Source organism: Lodderomyces beijingensis (genome assembly GCF_963989305.1).
Source record: "Lodderomyces beijingensis strain CBS 14171 genome assembly, chromosome: 5".
Lineage (NCBI taxonomy): Eukaryota > Fungi > Ascomycota > Pichiomycetes > Serinales > Debaryomycetaceae > Lodderomyces > Lodderomyces beijingensis.
In genome coordinates this window covers 1,876,819-1,903,217 of record NC_089974.1, presented here as the reverse complement: position 1 = coordinate 1,903,217, position 26,399 = coordinate 1,876,819, and the positions used below count along the sequence as shown (strand labels likewise).

Sequence of the window (26,399 nt, the reverse complement as noted above, 5' to 3'; positions counted from 1 at the left end):
ACCACAGCAGACTCTCTTTTTCGCTCGCCAAAGGTCCTCCAGATACACCCACGCGACGCGTGCCACGTCAGAATTAAGTTGTAGACGAAACTGGCACTTGAAACCGTGTTAGCAGGACATAGCTTAGAGACCACCCCTTTAGCAGGTCGGGGTTACCAGGAAGGAGAGGACGCGAAGACGTGTTTACAGATGTTGACCCGGGGGAAATTCTACCTAGGTGTGGGTAGTAGCTGTAAACATTTTTTATGAAGCCAGCGTAAGTAGAAGTCGCGGTTTACACCAATTCTTGCGTTTGACAATCAACTGCAAGAGCCAAACAACTGGGTCTACTCCATGCGAACAAGTTTCCTAGTAGCAATAAGTACTGCTCTTACCCTTCCGCTTCCCCACGCTTGTGAATAAGTGTTGGTGTAGCATCTTGCAAAGCTACATGCGGACTAGACTCCCAGGTGGGTGAAATTCTACTCTTTTTACGATTTGAGTTTGGCGGCTGTCTCTTCAAGCTGATGATTTTGTTTCGTTTTCATACCAGCTGTAGCAGACACACCTATCACCTTCGAGAGTTCACCGATCATCATCCATTTCACATTTCATCACCTCTAGTGTTGCAACTGTTAATATACTTGATTGGTTTTTTGAGTACTCCAAGGTAAAGGCGAGAGTGAGAAAACCACAACCAAAAAGATTTCACGACATTCCATCAACAACCAACCACTCAATCCATTTGGCAGTACAAGGCTGACACAGCATTCATTCCTTCAAACATTCTTCATTCGTTCTGTCTCCCCTTTAGCTTGTTCAACCACAGTTTATTTGCCGACTATAATGGACTCGCGCACGCCTCCTCAGCCATTTCGGTCATTTTCAACAAACTCAAACTTATCAGTGGTTAGCTCGTCCACCTCGTCCACAAGCACCACGGCTAATACAAACGGACCCTTGTTGCAGTCCACGGCCATGAGAACCAACCTGTCGGGTCCGTTAAACATCAACAATTTCAACAAACCTAGCAATTATAAGGACCACTTGTACTACAAATGCGAGGCCTTGAAGCGGAGATTACTGGCAATCAAGGGAATAACGCCGTTTATGAACCTCGCATTCAACAATGCGGAAAAGTTGTGTGATCAGCAGTCGCTAAGCTTGGCCCAGGAAGGCAACGTGGCCAGCTTGGACCGGTTTTCCATGCAGTCATCGAATTCCATGGGCAGTGGCAATTTGCTTCAACAACAGAGCAGGTCTGCTAGTAACGGCACCGGTAATACTCGCAGCTCGAGCCATAGCTATGGTGTTGCAAATATCCATGAAAGCTTGCTAACATTCACCGCGGGTGTGCTACCCGCGAATATCAGTGTTGACCCGGCAACGCAATTGTGGAAGTTGTTCCAACAAGGTGCTCCCTTGTGCCTTATATATAACCATGTCTCGGGTTCCACAGACAACCAGTTGGTTGTCGTTAGCTCGGACGACTTACGAATTTGCAAAAAGTCGGTTTACGATTTCATTGTTGCGGTGAAAACGCTCTTTGCTTTTGAAGAAGACGAGTTGTTCACCATATCAAATGTGTTTTCCGATAGCACCCAGGACTTGCTCAAGATCATTTCGTTTGTCAATAAACTATTGGATAGCGGCCTGCAGCCAACAACACTCGGACAAAAGGAGCAAGACGACATCAAGTTGGATGTGCAGATTGCCGACGAGCGGTCCAAAGTGTTTCGAGAAATCATTGAAACCGAAAGGAAATACGTGCAAGATTTGGAGTTGTTGTTGAGCTACAGAAACCAGTTGTCCGAAGCGGACTTGCTCTCGCTGGAGCAAATTCACACATTGTTCCCCAACTTGAACGATATAATCGACTTCCAAAGAAGATTTCTCAATGGACTCGAATGCAATATAAATGTACCGGTCAAGTACCAAAGAATCGGCTCGGTCTTTATCCACGCAAGTCTTGGTCCATTCAGAGCCTACGTGCCGTGGACAATTGGACAGCTTACGGCAATTGACTTGATCAACAAGGAAAATGCAAATTTAAAGAGATCCTCAAGCTTGATTGACCCTGGGTTTGAACTTCAATCGTACATCTTGAAACCGATACAGAGATTGTGCAAGTATCCATTGCTTTTAAAAGAGTTGATCAAAACAACCACACCCGAACTGTCCAATGGAGAGCCGGCAGACTCCCAGGCTTCTGAATTGCACGTGGCAAGATCGGCAATGAAGGAGGTGGCCAACCAAGTCAACGAAGCACAGCGAAGAGCAGAAAATGTGGAAGTGCTCCGCAAGTTGATGGAAAGAGTCAATAACTGGAAAGGATTCAATCTACGCGACCAAGGCGAGCTCCTCCATCATGGGATAGTCAGAGTCAAAGACGCAGAAAATGAAAAGGAGTACGTGGCCTACCTCTTTGAAAAAATCATCTTCTTTTTCAAGGAAGTGGGCACGGAGAAGGAGAAACCAGACAAAAAGAACAAGTTTGGAAGCAGAAAGAAATCGAGCTCGACAGTGTCACAATCAACGGCAAACTTGCTTGAATCGTTGAACGGGAAAAACGATCGCACACCGTTGGAACTCCGGGGTAGGGTCTACATTTCGGAGATATACAACATCAGCCCGCACTCCAGTAATGGGTACACATTGGTGATTGCATGGTCTGGCAAGAAGGAAAGCGGTTCGTTTACACTAAAGTACCGGTCAGAAGAGGCACGCGCGCAATGGGAACAATGCCTACGATCGTTGAAAACAAGTGAGATGAACAACCACATTTCACGTAAACTACGTGACTCGCAGCTGTCTGCAAACACCAACGACTCATCCATCTATGAGTACATGGGCGGCGAGTCGCCAAAGGCCTTGACCGGTGACCAGCAGCGCAACTCGTTCAACGAAACTCGACACCACTCTTCGTCTTCAACGCAATCGATGATGATGATGATGCGCAACGGCAACAGATCAAAATCAGGCGAGTTTTCCCGTCTATCTACATCGTCCTCAACATCCTACAACAACAGCTCCAGCACTACACCCGTGTCATTGGCGCCAACGTTGCCGTCGCCGGATGTCAGCATACGCTTAATCTTTAACAACGCCGAGCTTGCAGATTGTTTAATGGTGAGCTCGCAGATCCAATTTGCCGATTTGCACCTGAAGATAGCCCTGAGGATATCGGCGAGTGGGCTCGTGAGAGACCATCTTGTGATCAACAAGCTACGGTATAAAGACGAAGATGGTGATTTCGTGGTGATGGACTCAAACGATGACTGGAACCTTGCTATGGACGAGTTGGACGCTTCTCGTGCACTAACCATTTGGGTGTCCTAGAGTGTATATGGTGGTAGTAAGTAGAACAGACGTCTCCCGCGACCCGCGGCTAGCCGCGGCTAATAATGTCATGATGATAAGCAAATCCTCTACAAGTTCTGACCCCATTTTGGCTATGAGTAATTTGACTCATTTGATTTGACCAGCGCTGCATGCAGTGCTTCAGGAGATGAGATCAAAAAAACGGCTACCAGTCTGGAAAAACTCGAGTTCTATATTGAGCCACCAGATATGCCAGTACAAGGCTGAACCAAAACCCCAAGCATACACCCCACACGCAATGATACCCAGTCTAATACGCCAGACATGCAAACGTCTAAGAGCAACTTCAACGAGAAGACCGTACTCACCGGCGGTCAGGTCCCTCCCCAGGGCATTCACTCGGAATCTAACAACTGAACAGCAGGCAATTCTAAATCAGCCACGAGCCAAGGATCAAGTAGAAGTGTGCATAGTCGGTGGCGGTCCCTCGGGGCTAGCCACAGCAATAAAGCTAAAGCAGCTAGACCATGAACATGGCGCTGGCGAAATGCGAGTCATCGTCTTGGAGAAAGCGGCTGATTTCGGAAGCCACATTGTGAGTGGAGCCGTGATTGAGCCGCAAGCGCTCCGCGAACTATTTCCAACCAAAGACGACGGTGGTGACGATGTTCCATTGCCGGCGGATATGGTGACCAAAGTCACGTCGGACCACATGATGTACTTGACGCGCAACTCGGCGTGGCCCTTGCCTGAACCTCCGCAGTTGGCAAACAAGGACAAAAACTTTATTGTTAGTCTCAACACGGTGGTGAAGTATCTCAGCGAGCAAGCTGAAGAGTTGGGCGTGGAGCTATACCCGGGCATCAGTGTGAGCGACGTCATATACAACGAAGCAAAGGATGTGGTGTTGGGTGTAGCGACGCAGGACATGGGGTTGGACAAGAACGGCGCGCCAAGGGAGACTTTTGAAAAGGGAATGGAGTTCAACGCACGAGTCACCGTGTTTGCGGAAGGGTGCCACGGGTCATTGTCAAAACAAATAATCAACAACTTCCAACTTCGTCACGATTCAGCCCCACAAACATACGGTTTAGGGCTCAAGGAGGTTTGGGAAGTTGACGCGTCCAAATTCCAGCTGGGCTACGTGGGGCACTCGTTGGGGTATCCGTTGACTCGCGACTCGGCCGCGTATGGGGGTGGATTCATCTACCACTTTGGCGACGGTCTTGTAGCTGTGGGGCTCGTCATTGGCCTCGACTACGCAAACCCGTACATCTCCCCCTACCAAGAATTTCAAAAAATGAAAACCCACCCGTTTTATGCAGACACTTTGCGCGGAGGCAAGTGCATTTCCTACGCGGCGAGGGCACTAAACGAAGGCGGGTACCAAAGCATCCCGCAGTTGTACTTCCCCGGCGGCATCCTCGTCGGGTGTTCAGCGGGGTTCCTCAATGTGCCAAAGATAAAGGGCACCCACACCGCGATCAAATCGGGAATAGTTGCTGCTGAGTCTATCTACCACAAACTCAGGGACGTGCCACATGATGGCGACGAGGAGCAATTCGAGTTGGACATAAGCCAGCGCCCTGTCACTCTCAAGGAATACGAAACCGCATTCAAGGAGTCGTGGGCCTATAAAGAGTTGCACGCCGTCCGCAACGTCCGCCCCAGCTTCAACTCGCCCTTGGGCACATTAGGCGGATTGGCCCATTCCGGGTTGTCGACAATGCTAACACAGGGACACGAACCTTGGACGCTCCAGTATACCCACACCGACGCCGAGGCAACCCAGCCCGCACAAAACTTCAAGCCCATCGACTATCCGAAACCAGACAATGAGCTAACTTTCGATATCTTGACCTCGGTGGACCGCACAGGCACCTATCACGGCGAGGACGAGCCCTGCCATCTTCGCGTTCCAGACCAGGACTTGCACAAACACGCCGAGCTCAGCTGGCCCCGTTACCAAGGTGTGGAGCAACGGTTCTGCCCAGCTGGAGTCTACGAGTATGTGGAAAGCGACTCCAACCGCTTGGGAGTCGAGTTCAAAATCAACTCGCAAAACTGCATCCACTGCAAAACTTGCGACATCAAGGTCCCCTCTCAGGATATCAACTGGACCGTGCCTGAAGGCGGCGACGGCCCAAAGTACTACATGACATAACTTCTGCCCTTTCCAGTACAAACAATAAAAAGTCATTATACGTTATAACTATACAATATATTTTTTTCTTCTTTTCTAACAATTTTGCGCAAAAAAACTTGAAAACTGAAATGTTTAAGCAAAGAATGAGTCAATGTCGGTATCTTCAGGAGCACCAATGTCGAGAGATAAAAACCCGGAACGGATGACGTTTAACCATTTGTGGTTGTTTGCCTCGTGGCCGTGGTTACCGGCACGCAATGCCGCGGCATGCAACTCAGCCGCAGCAGCCGCGGCGTTGGCACTGTGCATGCTTGGAGCACGAGATGCGCGCGGAGCAGCAGCAGCAGCAGTGACAAACTTGGGCTTTTTAACCAACAAGTAGGACATTGACTTGGACCGCTTCCCGTTTTTGCGCACAGTTTCGATGGTCTCGTCGTCATCGTCATCCCTGTCTGATTCGTCATCAAAGACAAGGTCAAACTCGTCCATTTCATGGTCCGAGCCGGTGAAGTCGTCTTCCCCTGTGGTTGTAGTGGTGGTGGCAGTGCGATTCAAGGCGGCAGTGACTGGTGCTGACGAGTAGGGCACATTCAAGTGGTGCTTTTCAAACGCAGAGGAACTGGACTCGAAAAAGGAGTGTCTGGTGATGCCCAAGTCAAACATTGTTTGTCTTCTTGGTTTAGCCAAGCTGGCCTGTTTGGCGGTAAGTAGCGACTCGTCTTCAGCTGCGGGATCTTGAGGTTGCCTGTTGGGAGTGGAGGCCGTGGTTGTGGTTGTGGGTGTTGCTGTTTCCTCCGACACGTCTTCATCTTTGTACTCTTGACTGTGCTGCTCCCCCTTTTTAACCTCCGCTAATAGGGTCTTGGCAACGTGTTCGAACCCGGACGCAAGGATCCCACGGTAGACATAAACCATTCTCTTTGGCGACGCGTCGGCCCAGTCTCTGGAAATGGCATACTTTAAACTAGTGTCGCCCTTTTCGATTCTCTTGATGTACGCGTTGAGCTTGGCGCTGACCAAATTGGAGGTCTTTGTTGAAAGACTAGCCATTTCGGGTTTCTTTTCGCGCAAGATGTCGCAGACCTGTTTCACGGTTAAACCTTGCCCTTCTGGATCCTCTTTGAAAAGAATGAGAAAGATGTTAAAGAGGACATCGTCTTCCAAGGAAGCGTCGCCTTCTTGTATAGGCTCTGGCTTTTCACCGGTAACGGGGATAGCCGTTGAGATGCCAGTGGCAATGGGTGCTCTAGAAATTGGCTTTGGCTTTTTGATCTTCTTTGCAGCTGCGGTTGCAACTGACGAGTCGTTGGATGAGGGAGGACTCGATGTTGAAGTAGGCGGAGTCGACTCTCTAGTCGAGTCTGGTTGCGTTTCCAAAACGGACTCGGGGCTAGTGCTTCTAGAAGATTGCTGTTCCTTGCCGATATCCATCTTGGCCAAGTCCCCGCTAATCGAGTAATTTCGACCGGGCTCACTCTCTGCCTCGTGTTCGTCTTCCTCTTCCTCCTCATCCGAGTCCTGGCTCTCTTCCTCCGAGCTCGCACCGATGGCATCGTCGTCACCGTTGTCTTGGTTCTTTGCCCTCTCTAATGCAACTTTTTCCGTCGGATGCAAGGGCAAGCTCTTGGTTCTGTTCTTTTTAGCGACACCCAAAGTGTTTGGGTTGAACGTGGGCGAGGCAGCACTGGCCATCCCGTGTAACTCCAACGGACGTCTTTCAGTTAATGCCATATTTGACCACTCTTGCTATAACTTGTCTGGTAGATTGCAAAACTGTAACCAATAGTATCTGAAACAAAATTGAAATGGATCTATGATTTGATATATGAAAAAAAAAAAAAACAAAAAATAAAATAAAAATTGAACCTGATAATGTACAGTTTCTCCCTGCTGAGTATATGAAAGTAGATAAAGACAAGTTCTAGATATAAAAAGTCGTATAGGAGTAAAATGTCATCAAATGATACGGACGGTGTAAACAGTGTAACTTTGCAAGACCTGATTTAGCAGTTCATATCAATAGCGATTCTTTTTTCTGTGGGTGTATGGAACAAAAGTTGATAATCAAAAGTAATCTGTGGGAGTAGGGAACAAGTGATAGTGAAATACTTGTTTCTAGTGAGCGTGTGGATATGAATATGTGTTCTGGACTATGGAGTGTTTGTGGGTTCCAGGGTGTTACAAACGTGACGCGATAGCCCTAGGTTGAAAAAAGTGTTGGTCGTGGCAGCACTGGGTGTATATAAAGAGGATAAACTGAAAAACTAAAGGGTGGGAGGGAAGATGCAGGGGATGGTGCTTGGATTATATTAAAATATCCAATATTCCTGTTGCATCAGGAGGATCGTATCGATTGATTGTGTGAAATAAATTACTACGAAATTTTCAAAACTGAGATTGGGGGGGGGGGGGAAGAGAAGGTCGTGTCCGGGGGTCAAATTCAGCTTCCAAGAGCGACTCCTATTTTCTCAATCAGATGCCACATTATACCAGTGCGAGGCCTACCGAGTCTGTTAGCATGGGCTGTTTCCACTTCCCTGTAGCTGGGTCCCCCCAGGTGGTGCTTTCCCGCCCTTCCTCATAGCCTTTGCAGTCTATAGGTAAGAGACAGGGGTAGGATCTAAGGGCGGAGGTGGCCGGAGCACATGCTACCTCGGTACCAATCAGAACCTGTTGATGCTACACAAGTGTTTTTTTTTTCTTCCATTTACAACGTGCTGCAGGGGAAGTAGAAATGGCGCACTTTAGTATGTGAAAGGAGAAACTCATAGGCGCCAGTGAAACGCAATCGAAAGTCCTTCACGAATGTAAGACAAGTCCTTTCAGCAAGTCCTATTGAACAAATAGATCCAGGTCCTCCATCGATTGATCCGGTCTCGGGTCTCAGAAACTTGAGAGACTTGTGTGAAACCCTCGAGTGCCTAATTGGGAAAACAGGGAGCAATCTCGCATCAACACTTGTTGCCTTTCCCCTATACAGCGTGCAGTGGGTGTTGTTTCCATCTATCGATCCAATCAGAAGTCGCTCTGGCACGGGTTTAACCACTACCTTCTCTGTTCTATTATTCCCTATACACAGAAAGTGTTCCCGCCACTGCCTTGCGCGTAATAATAATCCATCTCTCTCTGGCCTTACACCCCCACCACCACCAACGGCGACATCTCGCTTATCGCTCGCAAAGGCAATCTTTCTAGACGTTGCTTGCTGTCTTATTCAACGAGAAGCGGTTCGACTGCGGATAATCAATAACCGGGAGAAATGAGTTTGGTTGGTGAAACGCTTCCACACCGCCGTCTCAACAACAAATAGCGCATCTTAAGCAATAGTTCAGAAACCAACACGTAATTAACTCGTAAATGTCACCCCCTCTTTTACTTCTAACTACCGCGCCGTCTTGACATAGAGGTGTAGAGCCAAAACCCAGGGCGATGAACCCCTAAGCCAATGGCGCAATCTAAACTCTGGTGTAGTGTCATAACTGCTACTGGCGCGTGGTTAAAGTAGACAAAGCACGTCAGTATCTCCAATCAATTCTATCTGCATGTATGGCTCTTTCCTCCTCGGTGCTAATCTAGGTAGAACTCCAGCGGCCCCTATTCCCGTGGAGTGGCCCGGGAACCGGGCTATAGCCCTCTTATATGAAATGCGAGGGTATCATTTTCTTATTTTTCGCAGCAATCAGATGTTGCGCGTTTACATACTTTTGCAACCAACGGCAGGTGGCTCCGTTAGAGTCTCTTACCTCTGGGCCTATTTACAGTACTCAATCCTTGGCATCTTCGTGCTCGTCGCCGCCACTTTTCAATAACCCGAGCGCTTGTAGGGTGACTTGCCAATCTTCTCGCCAATAGTCGTCTCTATACGGATCCTCAAACTCGTTTTTGTTTGGAGGAATAAACCAATAGTTTAGCGCAATATGTACATCTGCCCCGGCAGCGTGGTTATCCTCCACGCCAAAGCTCGAAACCTCGTGGAACCAGCCGGCAGGTAGGTATAGCATCTCGCCTTGTTCTAGCCAAACGGTCATCTTGTTCAACTGTAGTACACCAGGAAAGTGCTCCAGGGCAAATGCCTCCACGTGTTGTCTGGTGGCTTCATCCATTTCGTCAAGATGGAGTAGCGCGGGCGGGATTTTGGAAAAACTAGGCGGATCGAGCGATTCTCCATCGAGCAGGTGTGTCAGATCCACTCTGGTGTTCTCCACCAGCAACTCGTCTTGTCCATCACCATTGTGTCCCTGTTGCCAGCGCAAGACGTCTTCTTCAATTGCGCCGTCGTCTCTAATACTCATCCACTCCGGTGCATTTGCATCTCTCTTGTAGTCAATGACGCCGTTGCCATAGACTCTCGCAATGTTGCCCCAAGTGTACAATTTCTTTGCATCCGCGGGACTAAAGATTGTAAATCGTTTCCGTCCTTGCACCAATATGTACAAGTTATCGGCATGGTCGTGGTGTAGACCTGAACTAGAGCCATTTGACGGTATCTGTTTGTCTAGGTCAGTCAATGGGGTTGTCAAATCTACTTTGTAGTTGCCTGACTTTTGAGTCTTGCCCATCCATAGATTGATCTGCTGTGGGATCAATGTTGGAACTATCTTTGGGTGAAGCGGTAGTATGTCAGACTGGGCAAGATTAGACAAGGGTCGTTGGTAGAGTTCCGATACTCGTTCAACCGCCTCGTCCTGGTCCATCGCAATCGTGTCACCCCCTTCTTCATCTTCCCCCTCATCAAAGTCATCCCGAAGATTGTTGATATCGAATGATAAAGTCTCCGCAAAATGGTCCACCTCTTGTTCTTCTTCCTCTTCCTCGTCTTCTTCGTCTTCCTCGTCTGGTTGCTCCACGGGATCCACCTCGAGGTCACCACTCTCTTTATACTGCGTTGTCAAATAGTAATCGCCATCGCCCAGTTTCAACTTGTCCATCAACTCGCTCAACTTCATCTTGACCCGCTTCTGTCCCGAGCCGAACCCACCACTGTGCAATCGCTCGACTTGCAACTCATCTTCCTCGTCTCCATACTGTAAAGTCTCATAGAGACGGTCAAGTTTGAACTTTGTTAGCGGGACCAACCCTTCTCGACTCGTGAGTTTCACCGGCTTTCTCGAGCTGATGTATAGGTCGAAAAACTGTTTGGGGGTAGTATCATCTGCATCGAGCGTGGGAACTTGCACATCGCCAGCGGGAACAGCCCATCCATTGTAGTCGTTCACCCCCGTCTTTTGCTTCTTTCGCGGAGCCGGGGACATAACCTGTTTCAGCTTGTTTTTTTTTTTACCAGCTGCAGTGGATCAGCAAAAGCTTAGTTATCCCTTAGTTCACTATCGCTGTGGCATCCCCGCGTCTGGTTATCATCGTTTGATTTATTTATTGTCTCCAATGTCGCAACCCGAGTGTTTAGTGTCTGAAGATATTCAAGACAGAAAACAGGCGTGTGGTTTTTTTTGTCTGCGATAGAAAAGCTAAAGTTTTTTCTTTGTTCGTATCAAACAGAGCTCCACACTAGTTTTTTTTTTCCACCTTCCAGAACAGACGAGGCAGGTGTTAATGAAAGGTTATAGCAGCGAGTGCTTTCAAACAATGTAGGCCAAGAAAAGGCAAAGATGAAGGCGAAAGGCCTCGTCAGCTTTGCGTAATGCTCCCTCGGCCGCCCCCTGTCCCGAGGAGACTGTTCAATTCTGCAGCCTTGCTCAACGGCTGAGATAGCAATCAAGTTGCTGCAGCGTAGGGGAATCAATATCTACCGTTCTTGCCAGCGTATGTTGAGGACTGTCGCGAATCTGAGACAACGCAATGCTCGTCGAACGAAGTATATGAAACATTGAATCGGATTCAGATTTGACCAACTTACAAAAAAAGAATTGGTTCTATTTTTTTATCAATGGCCGGGCCGGTTAATAGGTTAACCTTTTTTTCTTTCCGCTCGGACTCCATCTGGCGAGCCAGACTCACCAAGCCATGGCGAAACCACAAAAACCTCCAGAAATATCCCTGCGAAGAACAAAACAGAACAGGTTTGCCCACTATACCCAATTGGGTGATTAGTCCCTCGTCTCCTCGGCTTGCGCTTGGACGTCCAGCCTTTGTGTAAGCAGAATTTGTTTCGAGACTCACACCGTGGGATGCTGAACATTCCACGATTTGCGAAAAAACGCAATGCAAGGGAAACAAAGACGCTCATGTCAGCCTTAACGTCACCACAGAGGGGATAATAAAGGTGGCCGGAGTTGAGGAGCTGGACAAAAAACTCTCTTCAACTTGCCCAAAGATACACCGTCTCCTTCTCCTACACGGGCCGGAAATGGGGGAGGGGGCCGTGTAACTTGTCCCTCATGTGAAGTAAACGTTTTCGATCCAGGCGCTACTAACCAGCATAAGAATCAGTCCACCTGGGTCCCCAATGAACAAGACAAACGTTTTTTTTTTTTTTCAAGGGCAGCTCTTTGCAGGTGGGCTCCTGTGCTTCAACCCTCCCCCCTTGCACAGCAAGTGTCCGTTCCAAGAGGAAGCTAATTTTAAAGTGAAGATAAACGAGGTTATATCTAACCTTACTATTGTCTCGCAGAACAATGTCCATTTGACAATTGCAGCCATTAGTGCGGAAAATAAAAAGGGAGAAATGTTGGAAAAGTCTAGGGTGAACAGTAGACGATGTTAAGCCCAGACGGTCAACAAGGGAGAGTAAGAGTCATCATCGGAGTTGACATCTCCAAGGCTGAGCAAGCGAGTTGAAACCACATGGAGGCAACCGGGATACCTTACACGTTACACCTTGTGTCTAACCTAATCTCCGTTGCTAGAGTGGGACACATCCAAACCCGATGGACCTCCTTTCTCACGCGTCGCGTCTACCGCGGTCGGCACGCCCTTCTCGACCAATATACTGCAGACTCCTTCCCCCCTTCCCGCGTTCCACCCTGTAACAAAGGACAAGTTGTCCTTCTTTTTCAGTCAGATGCGCCTAACCTGGACTGTCTTTGTTGGATTTTGAGTTTAGTCAGCTCAACTAAGCGCTAGTCTCCCTAATGGTCAGAGACTAAAGCCAGACAAGTTTCACAATTAGCCAAATGTGGCTTCCCCTAGGGTTGTACATTTGCTACTCCGTTTCAAGATAAAGTGCCAAACAACAAACCCGGGTAGTAATTTTCTTGTTTCCTTTTGGCTCCGCTGGATGAAATGTTTCACCCGTTTTGTTTTACAGTTTGGAGGGTTGTTAGAGCACAGGGTGAACGGGCGTCGTGAAGCACTGCCGTCACCGGAAGGCGATGTTTAACTTGGCTTCAAACATTTTACGCTCGTCTTTCAATGTACTCCCTCAGCGATAAAGTGACAATAAAAGAAAAAGTGATCTCACCAATTCCACTCTTTGCTTTTAGATCGCGTTGCAACAGTGCACAATAGCGCGGAGCCTGCGCTACCATGTGCTGTCAAATGATTGCAAAAGATTGCGCCCGTGGTGGGTTATCGATCCACTTCAATTTGGACCACTATTACCACGGCCAGCACCACCAGCGTAGTCGCACGTGTAGTTGAGAGAGTTCAAGTGTCACGTCAAGGATGCGGCACCAAGTTTGTTAGTTTCTTCCCCTTCCTCAACGAGATAGGGGCACAGGAATTCCTTCCACCCTCAACCGTAGATCTCTACGCTGCACGGATTATGACAAGATACACAAAAACGGTTTTCTCTCGGAACAATCACAATATAGGGGAAACGCAAGAGAAAGCCTGGAGTTCACCTCTGTTTCTTTTTTTTTTTTATCACGCTGTATTTATTTATTCACTTTTTTTTTTCTCTTTTTTCATTAGAAGTCATATATTCGTGCTATATTCTATGAGGGGCTCCTGAGGTGGTGGTATCATTACTCTTCATTCTTTTCGGACCGGGCGCGTTGTTCCCCCCAAGCAGAGGCTGGTCCAAAGTTTCCCGTCTTTTTCTATCAATTCGCTCTTCGGGACTTGGCCCCGGGGTCAAAGGCATGGAAACTTTTGGCGTCTTTGGTGGAACGGCTCTGTTGGCAGCAAGTGCGCCGTTGCGGTTGCCATCACTGGTGCCGTTGGGGTTGGTGCGGCGGCAGTTCATTAAATATTTCTGTTGCAAGCTGTTGGGGATAGCGAGGAACTTGATATTCTGAAACACTGTTTGGAAATCCTCAATCACTAGCACCAAGCGTGGAAAGTGCTGTGGGGAGGTTGACACTGCTAGCACATTGTTGTAGAAATGTAAAATCGTCATCAAGTTGATGGGGAGCTTCAGCAACGAGATGGCCGACATGATGGCCAAAATGGCGATTCTCGACGACGAGTAGTCAAAGTAAATGTTGGGGTAAAACTGGAACAACTCGCCAAGGTAATACGCAGTCACCTTGATCTTTTGGATGTTGTGCTTGATAATCATGGCCTGGGAGTCACTACCGGACGTCAAGAGGCTGAGAAAGCTATCGACAAACGCGTCGTAGGTGGGCGCATTGACCACCCACTCCAACGACTTCAAGATGTGCTTCTCCATCTCAATAAACAACTCCTTGGTGTAGCTATCAACACAGATCTTTCTCAAGTCGCTCAAGGTGGGTATTTTAAACTTGGAGTCCAAGTTCTTGCAGCTGATCCACAACGACGTCAACCCCAACAACTGGTAGTGTTGCTTCTTGACGATTCGTGTTGAGCAGTAACGGTCAATCAAGCTAACTGCAAGTGGGAACGTGGATCTCGACAAGTTGAGAATGTTGCCAACTTCGAACAAAAAATCAAGCAACAACGGTCTCATGCTCAACTTGATCTCTGGCTGCTGCTCAATCAACCCCAACGTAGGCAACGTCTGGATCTCTGCGGTGAACAAGTGCTCCAAGACGTCAATGTGGTATTCAGCAACACTGTCATTGTGGCATTTTTGCTCCAACTGCTGCAAAAACGGGTTATTAGCTTTATTTTGTGCTTGCACCAACCTCTGCTGGTGGAAAGCGTCCGGGGAGTTGTTAGTAGCCATGGTGGGACCTTATTCTATCTCGACAAATACAAAGCAAAGGCGAATAAAACACACACGGTGGGAAAAACCACTTTTTTGATGTAAAAAATGTGGTTGTCAAAAAAGAAAAATTGTGGGGAACTTGACTTGGTTGTAAAAAAAAAAAAAAAGGGACAGTGTCTGGAAAGAAAATGCGACACTGGTATTTTCTTTTTTTTTTGCGACTTTAACCAAGACTATCAAAGTTCAAGTTCAACGGATCTCCAGTAGTAACCAGTTACTAGCAAAGGGAGACGTACAAATGGTATGCAAATGTAAAGGTGTTGCGTCGTGAATCCGTGACGCTACAAAGAAAAAAAGTTGAAACGGTGTTGAAGAAAGACCTGGAAATGTGAGGCAGCAGTAGTGTGGGAATAGCGTTCCGTGAGTCCAACACTGTACAAGCCTAGCGATCGAAAATAGAAACCCTAGTGATGGAATAGTTGTTTTTGTAGTTGACAATGAAACTTCAACGGATGAGAGTCAGATGTCAAAGCAAATCTCTTTCCAGCAGCGGTGAGCGAGCGAGATTGAATATTCTTCTTGGTGGAGAACTAGTTAAAGCTACTTTGAAGAACCAAACTGTTTGACAACTGAATCTGACCTCAAGCAAGGAATAGCAGGGGGGGGATGGGAATGTTATAGCAAGTGGAACTAAATAGACCAGGCCCGTAGAAGAATGAAGCGTCCGATAGCGATGAAAGTGATTCTCTATGAGGATGGCAACTTAGCGTCAAGTGTCACACAGTCTATCAGCAAGACAAGAGCGGGGGTGTGTGTTGAGGTTTGAAGTGTAGAAAGTGAAGAAAAAGGGTTGGAGAAGTTGCAAAAGTTGGGAAAAAGTGGTGGAAATATATATGCTAGATGTTGAATATGTACTCTGCCTACTGCCATTATGTTCTCTTGTATGAAGCTCACCCTCCTTGAAAAATTTAGCATTAATTAAAAATTAAGAATAAAAAAAAAGATCTGTTCTTGTTAACAGTTCGTTACTAATAATATTATTAGCTGCTACTGCATAATGCCAGAGAGTCCAATTAAGCGACAGTGCATCCACCAGATATTACTACTTGACTACCAGATAGACACAGAGAGATAACCACATACAATTAAACATGACACAAGTCACAAAGACACCGACGACATTAGTTACAAAACCGTGGGGGGACACGACACGACACCACACGACACAACACGACACAACCACACTACAATGCCATCAACCACCAAAGAAGGCGCCGACAGTCTCGTAAGTCTGTCGAGTATAAGCACCAGCGCTATCACCCTTGGCATCACCGTGAGCAAGCTCAAGGTGAAGAGCCCCATCACGAGCTTGAATTCTACACCAAATCCTCTTGTTCTAGTGTAAAGAGTCCTCGCACGTGTCGTGCTGCTCAAAGGAGTGGGTTGTCCATTTTCACATTTTAGCTACTTTGGGCATACGTGCCTTTACCACCACTACAATTGCAAAAATGCAATTTAGCAAAAAAGGAGCGTTTAAACGTACCTGGACAAAGGCCTCCCAAAGAAACGAGATTGTTCTTGTTTGAAACCAGCAACAGTGGAAAGCTTCAATCAAAAACCACACATCGAAAATCAAAAAACGAAAACCGAAAATAGAAAATCTGCTCTGTCAAAGCCCTAAAAGAAAAGCTTAGTGTCTTGTTATAATCTCCCCCGTTGTGTCTGGTGGTTGGTAGCTCTAACGATCTCCTTTGTGGTTCCGAGTCTGCTTTCGAACCAATTAAAGTCACAGAGTGGGTGCGTTATAGCTTTGGGCTATTTTCTCTACATTGTTCAGCGGGACAAGGCAGAAGGGGGAGCGGAGGAACACTGACACTTCCATGCTGAAACTCCAGGGGGGGAAGAGGGAAAAATGCGGGAATGTTAAATTGGGAGCTCAGACTCACCGGGTGTTGCCAGTGAGATTTTCCAGCGTATCTCCTGGCATTGAAATACTTCGTACCACAATGCACCCACTTCTGGCTCTCCCAATCGAGACATAATTTTTGCCAAACGGTTCTGCAAATTATGAAACCGCAGGAGAGACAACCGCTGCCTGAGCTGGGTTCGTGTGAGAGCAAGAAATATAAAGCCCACGCAATGCTGGTGGCGGAAATAGACACTATTTTTTTTTTCATTCTCGACAATAGTGATCTTCTGTCTCAGTCAATGAAACCGCACCGACTATACTTACAAAATAAAGACCCCACATTTGGAAACCAAGTGTTGATCCGCCAACACCACAACCATCACCAGAACTCCTCCCAATGGTTTAAGCACTAAAGACCATCTTTGCTTCTAGAAAACGGCACACCACATGGGCCCAAGTGGCACTCTGTCAACATATTTTAGTCTCCATCGATCTCACTGTCTGTGTATAGTCTGAAACGCAGTGATTGTGACGCTAACTGTGCGGGCTCTTGGTTTCAGTGTCGTTGCCCCTATTTCCTCCCTCCCCCACTCCTGCTCGCTCTTCTCCTCGCTTCTTCTTTTTTTGTCCAAGATTTTTTTTTGCAATCTCCTTTGTATTACAACCGCTGGAGTGTGCAAATGAGCTGTTGAAAAAAGAATCTTGTTGCATTTATTTTCTCTCGGCTATCGAGTAGCGGTGGTGGTTCATTGGTGCTTTCGTTGTAGTCTACTGTACCGGTGCAGCCTGTATTCCAGGCACCAAGCCAGCTGCCTCTGTCTCAACCAGTCCCGACAGTATAAAAACCCAAGTCTCGAACCCTAATGTCCAACCTCAAAGCAGCTACTATTAATAACGAAGAGATTTAGGGCCGCGCGTATCTCGTGGTGGGCACGAAGAGCTAAAAGGTAAGAAAAAAAAAAAAAGAAAAAAAAAAAACTGGTGACGATCTCCCGCGGGCGACTCTTCTGCCTAATCTCGCACCGGGAGGCTTGACAAGCGGCTAGGTACGTTCAAGGGGGGAGGAGAAGCGTCTCACTCCGCCTGATGGCATCGCGGTGACGATCTTTGAGCCCAATTGCGCAACGCCTGCTGCTGCTGCTAGAGTTGCACTCAGTCAACCAATCGGTCAACCAATCAGCAGAATCGGGTAAAGTTTAACTTACTCTCTGCCTTTGCCGATTATAGAGTTTTAATTTTGGATAGGATAGTTGGAACACCCATAAAGGTGAGATCCGCAAGGTTTGGGGTTTTGCAAAAAGCCAAAGATCTACAATGGCCAGACATGTAAACTTTATTAGACTTTGGTGTCTTCAATTCGGTCAATTGTTCGCACGGTCGAACTGACAAAGCTCGGTAGTTGTCAGTGCAGACCACATGCATCCGGCTGAACTGATGCTCTCTGTGTCCCTTTCCACCCACCGGTTTTTTCACGCATTTGTGTGCTGCAAAAAAAAATTCTCATGGGGTCGATGAGATGAGCTTGGTTGAGCTTCATTACTGTATCACAGTGTTCCATGCTCTCCTTTCGAGGAGGTGCTTTTGTGATAAAGACATGGATTTGCATTGTGTGCAACCACAAATTGCGCCCAGCTAAGGCAAATCTCTACAAGTACAAGAGCTACCGAACTGGTGTATTTTTCATCGCCTGATCTTGCAATTTTAGTGATCCTTATCCTTCAATCACCAAAACAACAACGTTTGACTCTATTTTTTTCTGGAACCTGGTGTTCTCTTTAGAGGAAAGCTAAAACGCTGCTTCATTGACTGCATCAGAAACAATCTCAAAGACGAACCCGAAAAACCGATAAGGTGGTCTGTTTACGGATGTGTCTCGAGGGGTAAATCCCGCTTACCTCCCTCTCACACACGCCGGAGAGCACCATCTAGCGTGGACTCTGTCATATAAAACGTGGTCATCTTGACCTCCTTATCCCTGGCTGGAGCTGAACTGAAAAAAAGAACACAAGCAAGGCTTTACTGCCCCCCTGGTAAAAGTTTATCCTGAAGCAGTAGCTCCCGTTCTCCCTCCCCCCTCGAGTCTAGCCAGACGGAATGATTGCTGTCTGGTTTGAACAAGTGCAGATCGCGCCCTCCCGGGAACAATCAACCAATAGTGGAGCTGCTACACGCTAAAACATTTATAGATAACCTAGCGTGCATCACGTGGAAACTACTAACCTTCCAACGCCATGTCCGTGTCCACCAAAGGAAAGGAGAGCAGAACTGACAGTTATTGCAGGTATAGAGCCAGTGTAAACTTTCCAAAGTCGACTGCCTCTAGAGCACAACGCAGGGGCCTTTAACAGTCCACTGCTTTCTCTCTTAACCACTCCGTCTTGCTTCCTAGAGGAGTTGAAAAGACGCTTTGCTGTATTGCGTAGAAAACAGAAGCCAGCTCGGAGTCCTTTTTGTGCCGCGCAATACAGCAAAAGCTCATAAGTTCAAGATGTGAGAAAAGTTCTGATTTTAGTTGGCACCAGAGAGAACTAACCGCAGAGAACAAGAACAGCAGACAGAAACTGATATATTGTGGAGGCACAACGAAACAAAGAAGTGAAAATTGAAACACCTGAGTTGAGCTATCGCCCCCTTTTTTATCAAGATGTACGTTTGCTAGCACGGAAGTTTGACACTTGGTTTTTCCACTGGCAGCTCAAGCACGGCTTCCAAGGAATATGCCACCACATCACCGGGATTGCTCTTTCGCAGAAACTTTGCCGTTGGTTGCGAAGCTCCCGCAACCAGATCCCACAAAATAATGCAACATTCTCGGCTGCGGTGTTTACCTCGAAGGAGCCCACACACAATAAGCCATTCGAAACATCCTTTGCGCACAACAAAGCGTGCCGTGGTTGTGAATATGCCGAGGCTTTGAACAGACCACGTTGGTGTCCGCGCGTAGAGCCAAACGTTGTTATCAACTGGAGTGGAGTGATCTAAAGGTCTCTAAACACTAAAGTCACCAAGCCTCTAAGTGATACAACCGTTCCGCAACCAAATTTACGTAAACTGGATCAATTGGTTGACCCCTTTCAAGTGCAACTCAAAAATTGCGTCTTAGTGCGCCATTTCATCAACGCTGACATTTTTTTTCTCACCATGTTGACGCAAAAAAAAAAAAAAAGAAAAAAGAAAAATTCCAGAGCCATCCACCATCAAGTGTTACAATCCAAGGTGAAAAATTTTCTCTATTCACAACACAAAAGGTGCCTTCTCATCAGACTCAGCTCAAGGAACACAACCATGGAGGAGTTGATCCAACGTCACAAGAAGGAGAACAAGGACTTGATCGCGACAATCACAGGGTTGAAGAAACAAGCGACAAAGAAGAACAGAAAGAGCGTGCTTGAGAAATGCCAGGAGTTGGATGCTAGTCTAAAGAAACGGCATGCTGCAGAGCTAGCAATGTTGAATGAAAGCGACGACGTTGGTGGCGAAGAAAACGACGATGGTGTCTCTCCCGAGCAGCTACTAGCAGAAATGTCCCTAGCACCGGAGACACCACTGGACACATCGAACGAGGCATCACATGCTGCTCCCTGCAAGAGGCGAAACCGACAGAAGGAAAGACTAGACAAGCGCAAGGCCGAGATTGAAAAGATGCAGCGGGAGGCCCGCGAGGAAGCACTAAACACAACCGACTATCGACAAATCGAAATCGACTCGATGAACCAGCTCCTCCTGCTACACAACTTGGAACTACACGAGATCAAACCCGATGGACACTGTTTATTCGCCGCGATTGAAGACCAGCTCCGGGAACGACACCACATCCAACGATCGATCCAAGAGTTGCGCGACTTGGCCAGCGACCACATCTTGGCGAACCAGGACGACTTTGTCCCGTTTTTGTTTGACGAAACCACATGCAAAGTGCGGGACGTCGATAACTACTGCCTGGAACTAAGAACAACGGCAATGTGGGGGTCCGATATGGAAGTGTTGGCGTTGGCGAGGATATTCCATTGCTGCGTCACCATCCACATGGCGGGGGCCCCGTCTCTCAAGATCAACGAAAGTGAAGAGGAGCAGGAGCCCGAGTTGCAGTTGGGGTATTATAAGCACTCGTATGGACTAGGTGAACATTACAACTCGCTAAGGGATAAGAAGAAAATAGTTGAGCCAAAGGAGTGATCTTTATATATATAATTTTGTACTAACCCTCCACCCTTGGCCTGTCGATAATAGTGTCGTGCTTAGTGTCGCGACACTGCTAGAAGAAACATAATATCATATTATATTTAAGCTGTGCTGCATAGAGTTTAGATCTCGTAAATGTACGCCGTGCTTTTATACGTCCGTATTCACACACAAAACGACTCGGCTTCAGATTCCGCTACAACTCGGTTGAGGAGAATATGCCCCGAGATCTTTATCGGAATAGCACCAACGGGATGTTACTGTCTGGGCCACAAGCTGGATTCAGCTGGGGCAAGCCCAACTCGAGTCTAGATAATGGGCAGTTTGAAAAAGAAGGGAGGATCAAACATCCCTGCATCGATCAGGGATGCAAGACGCAAACCGCTGAGTCTAGAAGTGAGGGATGTACTCTAGATACTCTCATTCCCGGTTGTGGCTTCCTCTTTGCTAGCACGTTTTCGAATAGGGGCTGTTGCACTGGGTTCACTAGGGATAGGTGTCCTCCCCCCCCTTTTCTTTTCTTGGTGATAATCAAAGTATCCAAGGACAATTTCACCGAATTGGGAAGAGCATTATTAAACTGGCTTTTGCAAAGTTCCAGATACGTGCAGATGTATATTTTTCAAATTGTCTGGCGCTGGCTGCTTCGGAGTCTGTCGTGTGGCAGCGAGAAACGAAAAAGCAAAAAGTCGCAGACATAAAAAAAAAAAATGTTGTGAGCGTGACACCCACGTGACGCGCGATCCTGGCCCACATTTTCGTCTCTCCTCTTTTGCTTGATTTAACCCGAGCTGAGCTAACAATGGACTCCATGCCCGTGACGAAGAATGGGTGCAGTCTCACAGGCTCTGCCGCAACGCCTATGAGTCCTTCCCTCACGACAGCGTTGTCTGCAGCAACTGGGAGTGATCAAACACTCCAGGGGGGCTTTGTATCGTAAATCGTTTTGATAAACCAACGTGATACGCCTCAGTTTGATAAGAGAGGGAGCCAACTAAACTGTAGCTGAGTTAAAGGAATAGCGTAAAGCTCTGAAGGTCAAATTCGGGGGCAATCTCACACTTCTTCCAACTTCAATGCGGTAAGAGTGTACGGAAAAGACCCTGGATGAGTTCTAGCCGACAACGTCAGGGCATCCTCCCTTTCTCCACCTCTCCGAATTGCACATGTAGAAGAAAGCAAATGCAAAGAATGCAGTATCACTGGCACTACCCACTACCCTTGTGCTTAAGTTATAAAGTGACGTTCTTTTCCCACTTTACCACATTGTAGCGCCACTTGCATGTTACACCCCATCCATGTGAACCCTGTGTCTCACACTGTCAAATGGTTTTGAGGATAGGCAAGGGATGGAGGAAAAAAAAGTGTCAGCTCGACACCAAGGGATACGTTTATCCTGGACATAAGGCGGACTTGTACTGTAAAACAGCTGCGTGGAAGCCTCGGTGGAAGCTACTGGTTTGCTTAATTTGCATGGTGTTTGAACATCAACACCTATGGTCACGTGACATGGGCATACTCCAGGCCTGTGTCACTTGAAGGCCATCTTGCATTCACCAATGATGGAAAAAGCCAGGATAGACATCGTCCGAACTCACATCACCAACCACTCAACGTTGGTGTGTCACTTGCATCCAAGGTGTGCCCCCCCCCACCTGCCTTTGCTCAATCTCGGTCATCACGCTTATTTCCATTTTTTTTTTCCTCTTTCTCCATTTCGCATCGCATCACTCTCTCAACTGCAAAGATAAGCATTCATCATGGGTTGGCTCTGGGCAGACAAGACGGAAACCAAGTCCGCTCTGACACCTTCCGCTGCAAAGTCACTGGGATGCCCGGTCGATTACACATCGTTGAAATCTCTGAGTTCATCCAGGCCATCTGTTTGCCCCGTCCAACCAAGCAACAGCAACGATCAAGTGTTGAATCCCTTGAACAACATGCCCATGGCTATATCAAGCGAGCGAGCACCGGGCCAAAAGATCAAGTTGTCAACCGAGCGAACCATCTCCACGATCCCACGAGGCGAGTCGCTGGACCAAGGGCTCTGGGAGTATCCATCTCCACAGCAAATGCTCAACGCCATGCTCGCCAAGGGCAAAGGCGAGGGAATACCCGAGGATGCGGTGACGTCGATGGTGGAGGTCCACAACTTCCTCAACGAAGGCGCCTGGCAGCAGATCTTGGAGTGGGAAAACAAGTACACTAACGAAACAAAGGTCGAGCCGAGGTTGCAACAGTTTACAGGTAGACCGCACGATCTCTCGCCAAAGGCAAGAGTGTACTTGTGGTTAGGTGGGTTGTTCCCCGACACGTTCAACACGGTGCCACCGTTTGATAGACACGATTGGTACGTGTTGCGAAGCAAGGGGAGAAACCAGGGCTGGAAAAAAGTGAGGTATGTCATTGACTACTATGGCGCTCCCGATGATGAAGAAACGGGCATGCCGGCGTTTATGTTGGACACCCGTCCCGCGTTGGACGATGTGGCTAGTATACGTGATAGAATTGTCTCGTTTGCAGGGCCAGTGTGGAGAAAAGCCATGGGAGATGCAGATCAGTTTTAGTCTTTATATATAGCAGGATTAATTATTTACATGTTTCAGCAATTTTTGTGCTATAGCTGGCGGGAGCTCAACAAACTTGCTGACTCTGGAGAGCATCTTGACCATTTCCGGCACGTAGTCTGCATCGGGCAACTCGGCCATGTCAGCGAGAACGAGCGAGATCAACTTGTGGTTGCGTTTGCTTAGTAAGTAGTTGAGGATGAAGTAGTAGGTGAACCTGTTTGGTCTCACTCCAGGATCGTTCTTCATCCTCCTGTAGTACTCTAATGCGAGCGGCGTGTCTCTGGTGAGAAGATTTTTGATCATGATGTTCCAGATCCGCGCATCGTTGTTGATATTGGAGATGTAGTAATCGAAAATTTGCACTGCAATCGGGATATCCCCATGGGACAACTCCCCTTGCAACATCTTACTTTGAATGGCACTGGACCTGGGTTTTGTTTCCATCATGTGCTTGTAGAGCACTCTAGCAGCAACCATGTTCCCAGAGTCAACCAACCCGTTGAGCACCGCTGAAAGAGTGTGCTCGTTTTTGGTGGCGCCTTTCAAAGTGTGCAAGATCCCTTCAAAGCTCGGTGTTTTCCCCTTGTCAATGAGCGCATTGACATACGCGCCTACCAAGGTGGTCAACGAATGCACCGTCTCGGGAATGCCGTGCTCTTGCATAAACTCGTTGATGCCACGCACGGCTTTGTAGTTTTTCTTTTGCGCATAGTGGGACATGAACATGTTCAATACAGTGGCGCTAGGTTTGTAGTTGCCTTCTTTCATGTACTCGCGCATCCGGTGCTCGGCATCGTCAATCCGGTGGTTGAAAACGAGGCCGCACAAGACACCATCCTTTGCCGCGTTGCCGTTGAGTTGTGGGTGCTGTTTAATATGCTGTTCAGCAGAGTCAAAGTCATTGGCAATCGCAAAAGCGCTAACAATGCTGCCCAAAGTCTCCTCGTCAAAAGCCACTTTGCTTGCTTCTATAGTGGCCAACATCTTTTTAAAGTTACTCATAAACTCACGCTTTTGCTTTGCTGACGCTTTCGCGAATCTGTTGGGGTTGATTGTGGCGCGCAACACCACATTCCAAGCGCCAATCGATGGCTTGATTCCGGACTTGAGGATGTTTTGGAACATGTTAAACACGTCGTCGTACTCGTCAATGTAAAAGTATCGGTCCATCATGGCAACCAAGACCCGTTCATCGATCTTGATCCCTTGCTTGGATGAGACTTGCACAATCTCGGCGTATATACTGTCGAGCTCCCTTCTGTCACGCAATGAATATATTTTCTGAAGCATTTTGGCACTGTTGGGATTCACCTGCCCTAATCGAAACTCATCCAACACGCGTTTCAATTTCGCAAACTCTGGTTTGGAAAACACCTTGACCTCTTCAAGGGTCCGCTTTAACATATACACAGCTGGCACAGTGTCGTTGTTGGAAAATTTTTTGGCGTTCTCTTCTGAATAGGTGAGTCCTTCGCCCTCGCAGGCCATGACATATGCGTAGTAGCTCAAGTTGGGAAGATGGTACCCAGTGTACTTGGCTTCCCCGTCTTTAAGGCTCATCCCTACAAACACAGGTGAAGAGTTTTTGTACTCCAAGTACCTGGCCCATAGTTGCATCACCCTGTGGTACTGAGCGGGGTCTGGCTTATTCTGCAAGAGCGATATGGCAACTTCGGTAAAATGGTACTGGTGTGCAATCTGGTGCAGGGTGAGAAACTGCAACACCTCGTTGAGATCTTGTCCATTCTGCTTTGCTAGTTGGAACAACTCAATGCTCAAGGGAAGGAAAGCATTGTATAAGGCGATTTCCGGGATGTTTTCCTGTTTGCGTATCTCACGTAGAAAAGTGATTCCTTCCTCGAGAATGTCTTTTATTTCGTGGTAACCAGTTCCCGAGCTGATTGTCTCCTGGATTTGCTTGGTAATGTCTCTCAACTTGTGGTTCTCCACTCTTTTGGCAGCTGTTTTCGACGGATGAATGGGCGTGTTTGACGGCTCAACTGATTCCGACAGAGTGGTTGTTTGACTCCGGATTAGTCTCGGAGGCAAGGCTCTTACCCCTACACTCAGCAACACATGCCCGCGCAACAACGGTCTTGCTATTCGTCTGGGGATCATTTACGTTGATGGGAAGAGAAAACGTGCACTCTCTGGAGAAAATTTTGCAATTTTCACGAGTCGCGATTCGACACCAGGGTGGGTTCGTGAACACACTGTGGGTGTTTTTTTGAGAGCACTACAAATGGTTTCAGTTGCTGGAAGTGAATGTATTTTAAAAAACTGTATAAAACCCCTCGATGGTTGAGCCTGGGCAAATGTTAGCAAGTCTGTCAAAGACATTAGAGCACTACTTGTACATATCAGATAGATTTGAATAAACGGTTTTTATCATAAACAAAATATCAATTGAGCTGGGTTTATGCTATGGAGTCCTAACGACTCAGTATCATCATGAACAAGGTTGATAGAGATTTGTAACATACCAGGGATAGTAGCTGATTAAAACATGGTGGAAAGAAAGAAAAGAGTCGGTGAAGAAGGCTTGATTTTTTTTTTTCTTTGCTAGTACCTCTTCACTTTTGTTGCGCAGTTTATCAACACCTGCTAGGTGCCACCCACCACAACTACCAAATGACAAACCATGTCAATGACAAGTACAACATTGGCAATGCTCAAGAGACACCGCCAGATCTAGTGTTCTTTAACTACCATGAGTATTTAGTGTCGCAGCTGGGTGGTTCTGAACTGCCCGTGGTAGTCGTAAACCACTTTCCCAACCATTACAAAGACCAGTCATCCGTGTCGTTCAAGCACACGAGGGTTGTAAGAATACCACGTTGTTATGATATCCAGTGCTCGGACTTGATACCGCAGTTCTCTATATTCTACCCAGGGCAAGAGCCAGGGGCAATCAAATCAGAGGAAAGTAACTCGGTCATGGCCACGTTTGATCAGCATGAGTTTGGAGTTACATCTGAAATCTTGCAGCTCCGGCAACGCATATCGGAACAAGACTTGCTCAAACTTGTCACCACCATCAACTTCAAGTTGCAACTAGCCTTCAACCCGTTCTCAGTATGGACTCTTTGTGAAAACATTTGCAACGTCTTGACTGGCGGGTTATTCCTCCTGTTGATGAACTTTTGTCATTTGTACACTTACTCCAGGAGACAAGTTACCAAATTGGAAGCGTTTATCAGACATCAGAATGAACAGTTTCAAAAAGACGGAGTCGACTTGGTAATCACTTCACCAAGGAAAACAGCATATTTGTCAGTACGTGTAATCCTTCAAAGTCTATGGCGGCGCGCTAAATACTAACCA

At 47.4% G+C, this 26,399-nt stretch overlaps 9 protein-coding genes across 9 annotated transcripts; 5 read left to right on the top strand and 4 right to left on the bottom strand. All coding sequences in view use genetic code 12, as the record gives it.

Annotated features, from left to right (window-relative positions):
- Positions 1 to 825: 825 nt before the first annotated feature.
- Positions 826 to 3,318, top strand: LODBEIA_P47030 (uncharacterized protein; the record flags this gene model as incomplete). Its single annotated transcript, XM_066974954.1, has 1 exon — positions 826 to 3,318. One exon carries the CDS (start codon positions 826 to 828, stop codon positions 3,316 to 3,318), a length of 2,493 nt encoding a protein of 830 aa, XP_066831641.1.
- Positions 3,319 to 3,598: 280 nt separating this feature from the next.
- On the top strand, positions 3,599 to 5,464 carry LODBEIA_P47020 (uncharacterized protein; the record flags this gene model as incomplete). The annotated part of the gene is made up of 1 exon (XM_066974953.1): positions 3,599 to 5,464. The coding sequence occupies one exon, from the start codon at positions 3,599 to 3,601 to the stop codon at positions 5,462 to 5,464; it is 1,866 nt and encodes a 621-aa protein (XP_066831640.1).
- A 114-nt stretch (positions 5,465 to 5,578) lies between these two features.
- On the bottom strand, positions 5,579 to 7,177 carry LODBEIA_P47010 (uncharacterized protein; the record flags this gene model as incomplete). The annotated part of the gene is made up of 1 exon (XM_066974952.1): positions 5,579 to 7,177. The coding sequence occupies one exon, from the start codon at positions 7,175 to 7,177 to the stop codon at positions 5,579 to 5,581; it is 1,599 nt and encodes a 532-aa protein (XP_066831639.1).
- A 2,033-nt stretch (positions 7,178 to 9,210) lies between these two features.
- LODBEIA_P47000 (uncharacterized protein) lies at positions 9,211 to 10,698 on the bottom strand (the record flags this gene model as incomplete). The annotated part of the gene is made up of 1 exon (XM_066974951.1): positions 9,211 to 10,698. The coding sequence occupies one exon, from the start codon at positions 10,696 to 10,698 to the stop codon at positions 9,211 to 9,213; it is 1,488 nt and encodes a 495-aa protein (XP_066831638.1).
- Positions 10,699 to 13,271: 2,573 nt separating this feature from the next.
- Positions 13,272 to 14,432, bottom strand: LODBEIA_P46990 (uncharacterized protein; the record flags this gene model as incomplete). The annotated part of the gene is made up of 1 exon (XM_066974948.1): positions 13,272 to 14,432. The coding sequence occupies one exon, from the start codon at positions 14,430 to 14,432 to the stop codon at positions 13,272 to 13,274; it is 1,161 nt and encodes a 386-aa protein (XP_066831637.1).
- Positions 14,433 to 19,608: 5,176 nt separating this feature from the next.
- On the top strand, positions 19,609 to 20,499 carry LODBEIA_P46980 (uncharacterized protein; the record flags this gene model as incomplete). Its single annotated transcript, XM_066974947.1, has 1 exon — positions 19,609 to 20,499. The coding sequence occupies one exon, from the start codon at positions 19,609 to 19,611 to the stop codon at positions 20,497 to 20,499; it is 891 nt and encodes a 296-aa protein (XP_066831636.1).
- A 1,766-nt stretch (positions 20,500 to 22,265) lies between these two features.
- Positions 22,266 to 23,072, top strand: LODBEIA_P46970 (uncharacterized protein; the record flags this gene model as incomplete). Its single annotated transcript, XM_066974946.1, has 1 exon — positions 22,266 to 23,072. One exon carries the CDS (start codon positions 22,266 to 22,268, stop codon positions 23,070 to 23,072), a length of 807 nt encoding a protein of 268 aa, XP_066831635.1.
- An 18-nt stretch (positions 23,073 to 23,090) lies between these two features.
- Positions 23,091 to 25,193, bottom strand: LODBEIA_P46960 (uncharacterized protein; the record flags this gene model as incomplete). Its single annotated transcript, XM_066974945.1, has 1 exon — positions 23,091 to 25,193. One exon carries the CDS (start codon positions 25,191 to 25,193, stop codon positions 23,091 to 23,093), a length of 2,103 nt encoding a protein of 700 aa, XP_066831634.1.
- A 513-nt stretch (positions 25,194 to 25,706) lies between these two features.
- LODBEIA_P46950 (uncharacterized protein) lies at positions 25,707 to 26,396 on the top strand (the record flags this gene model as incomplete). The annotated part of the gene is made up of 1 exon (XM_066974944.1): positions 25,707 to 26,396. One exon carries the CDS (start codon positions 25,707 to 25,709, stop codon positions 26,394 to 26,396), a length of 690 nt encoding a protein of 229 aa, XP_066831633.1.
- Positions 26,397 to 26,399: the final 3 nt, after the last annotated feature.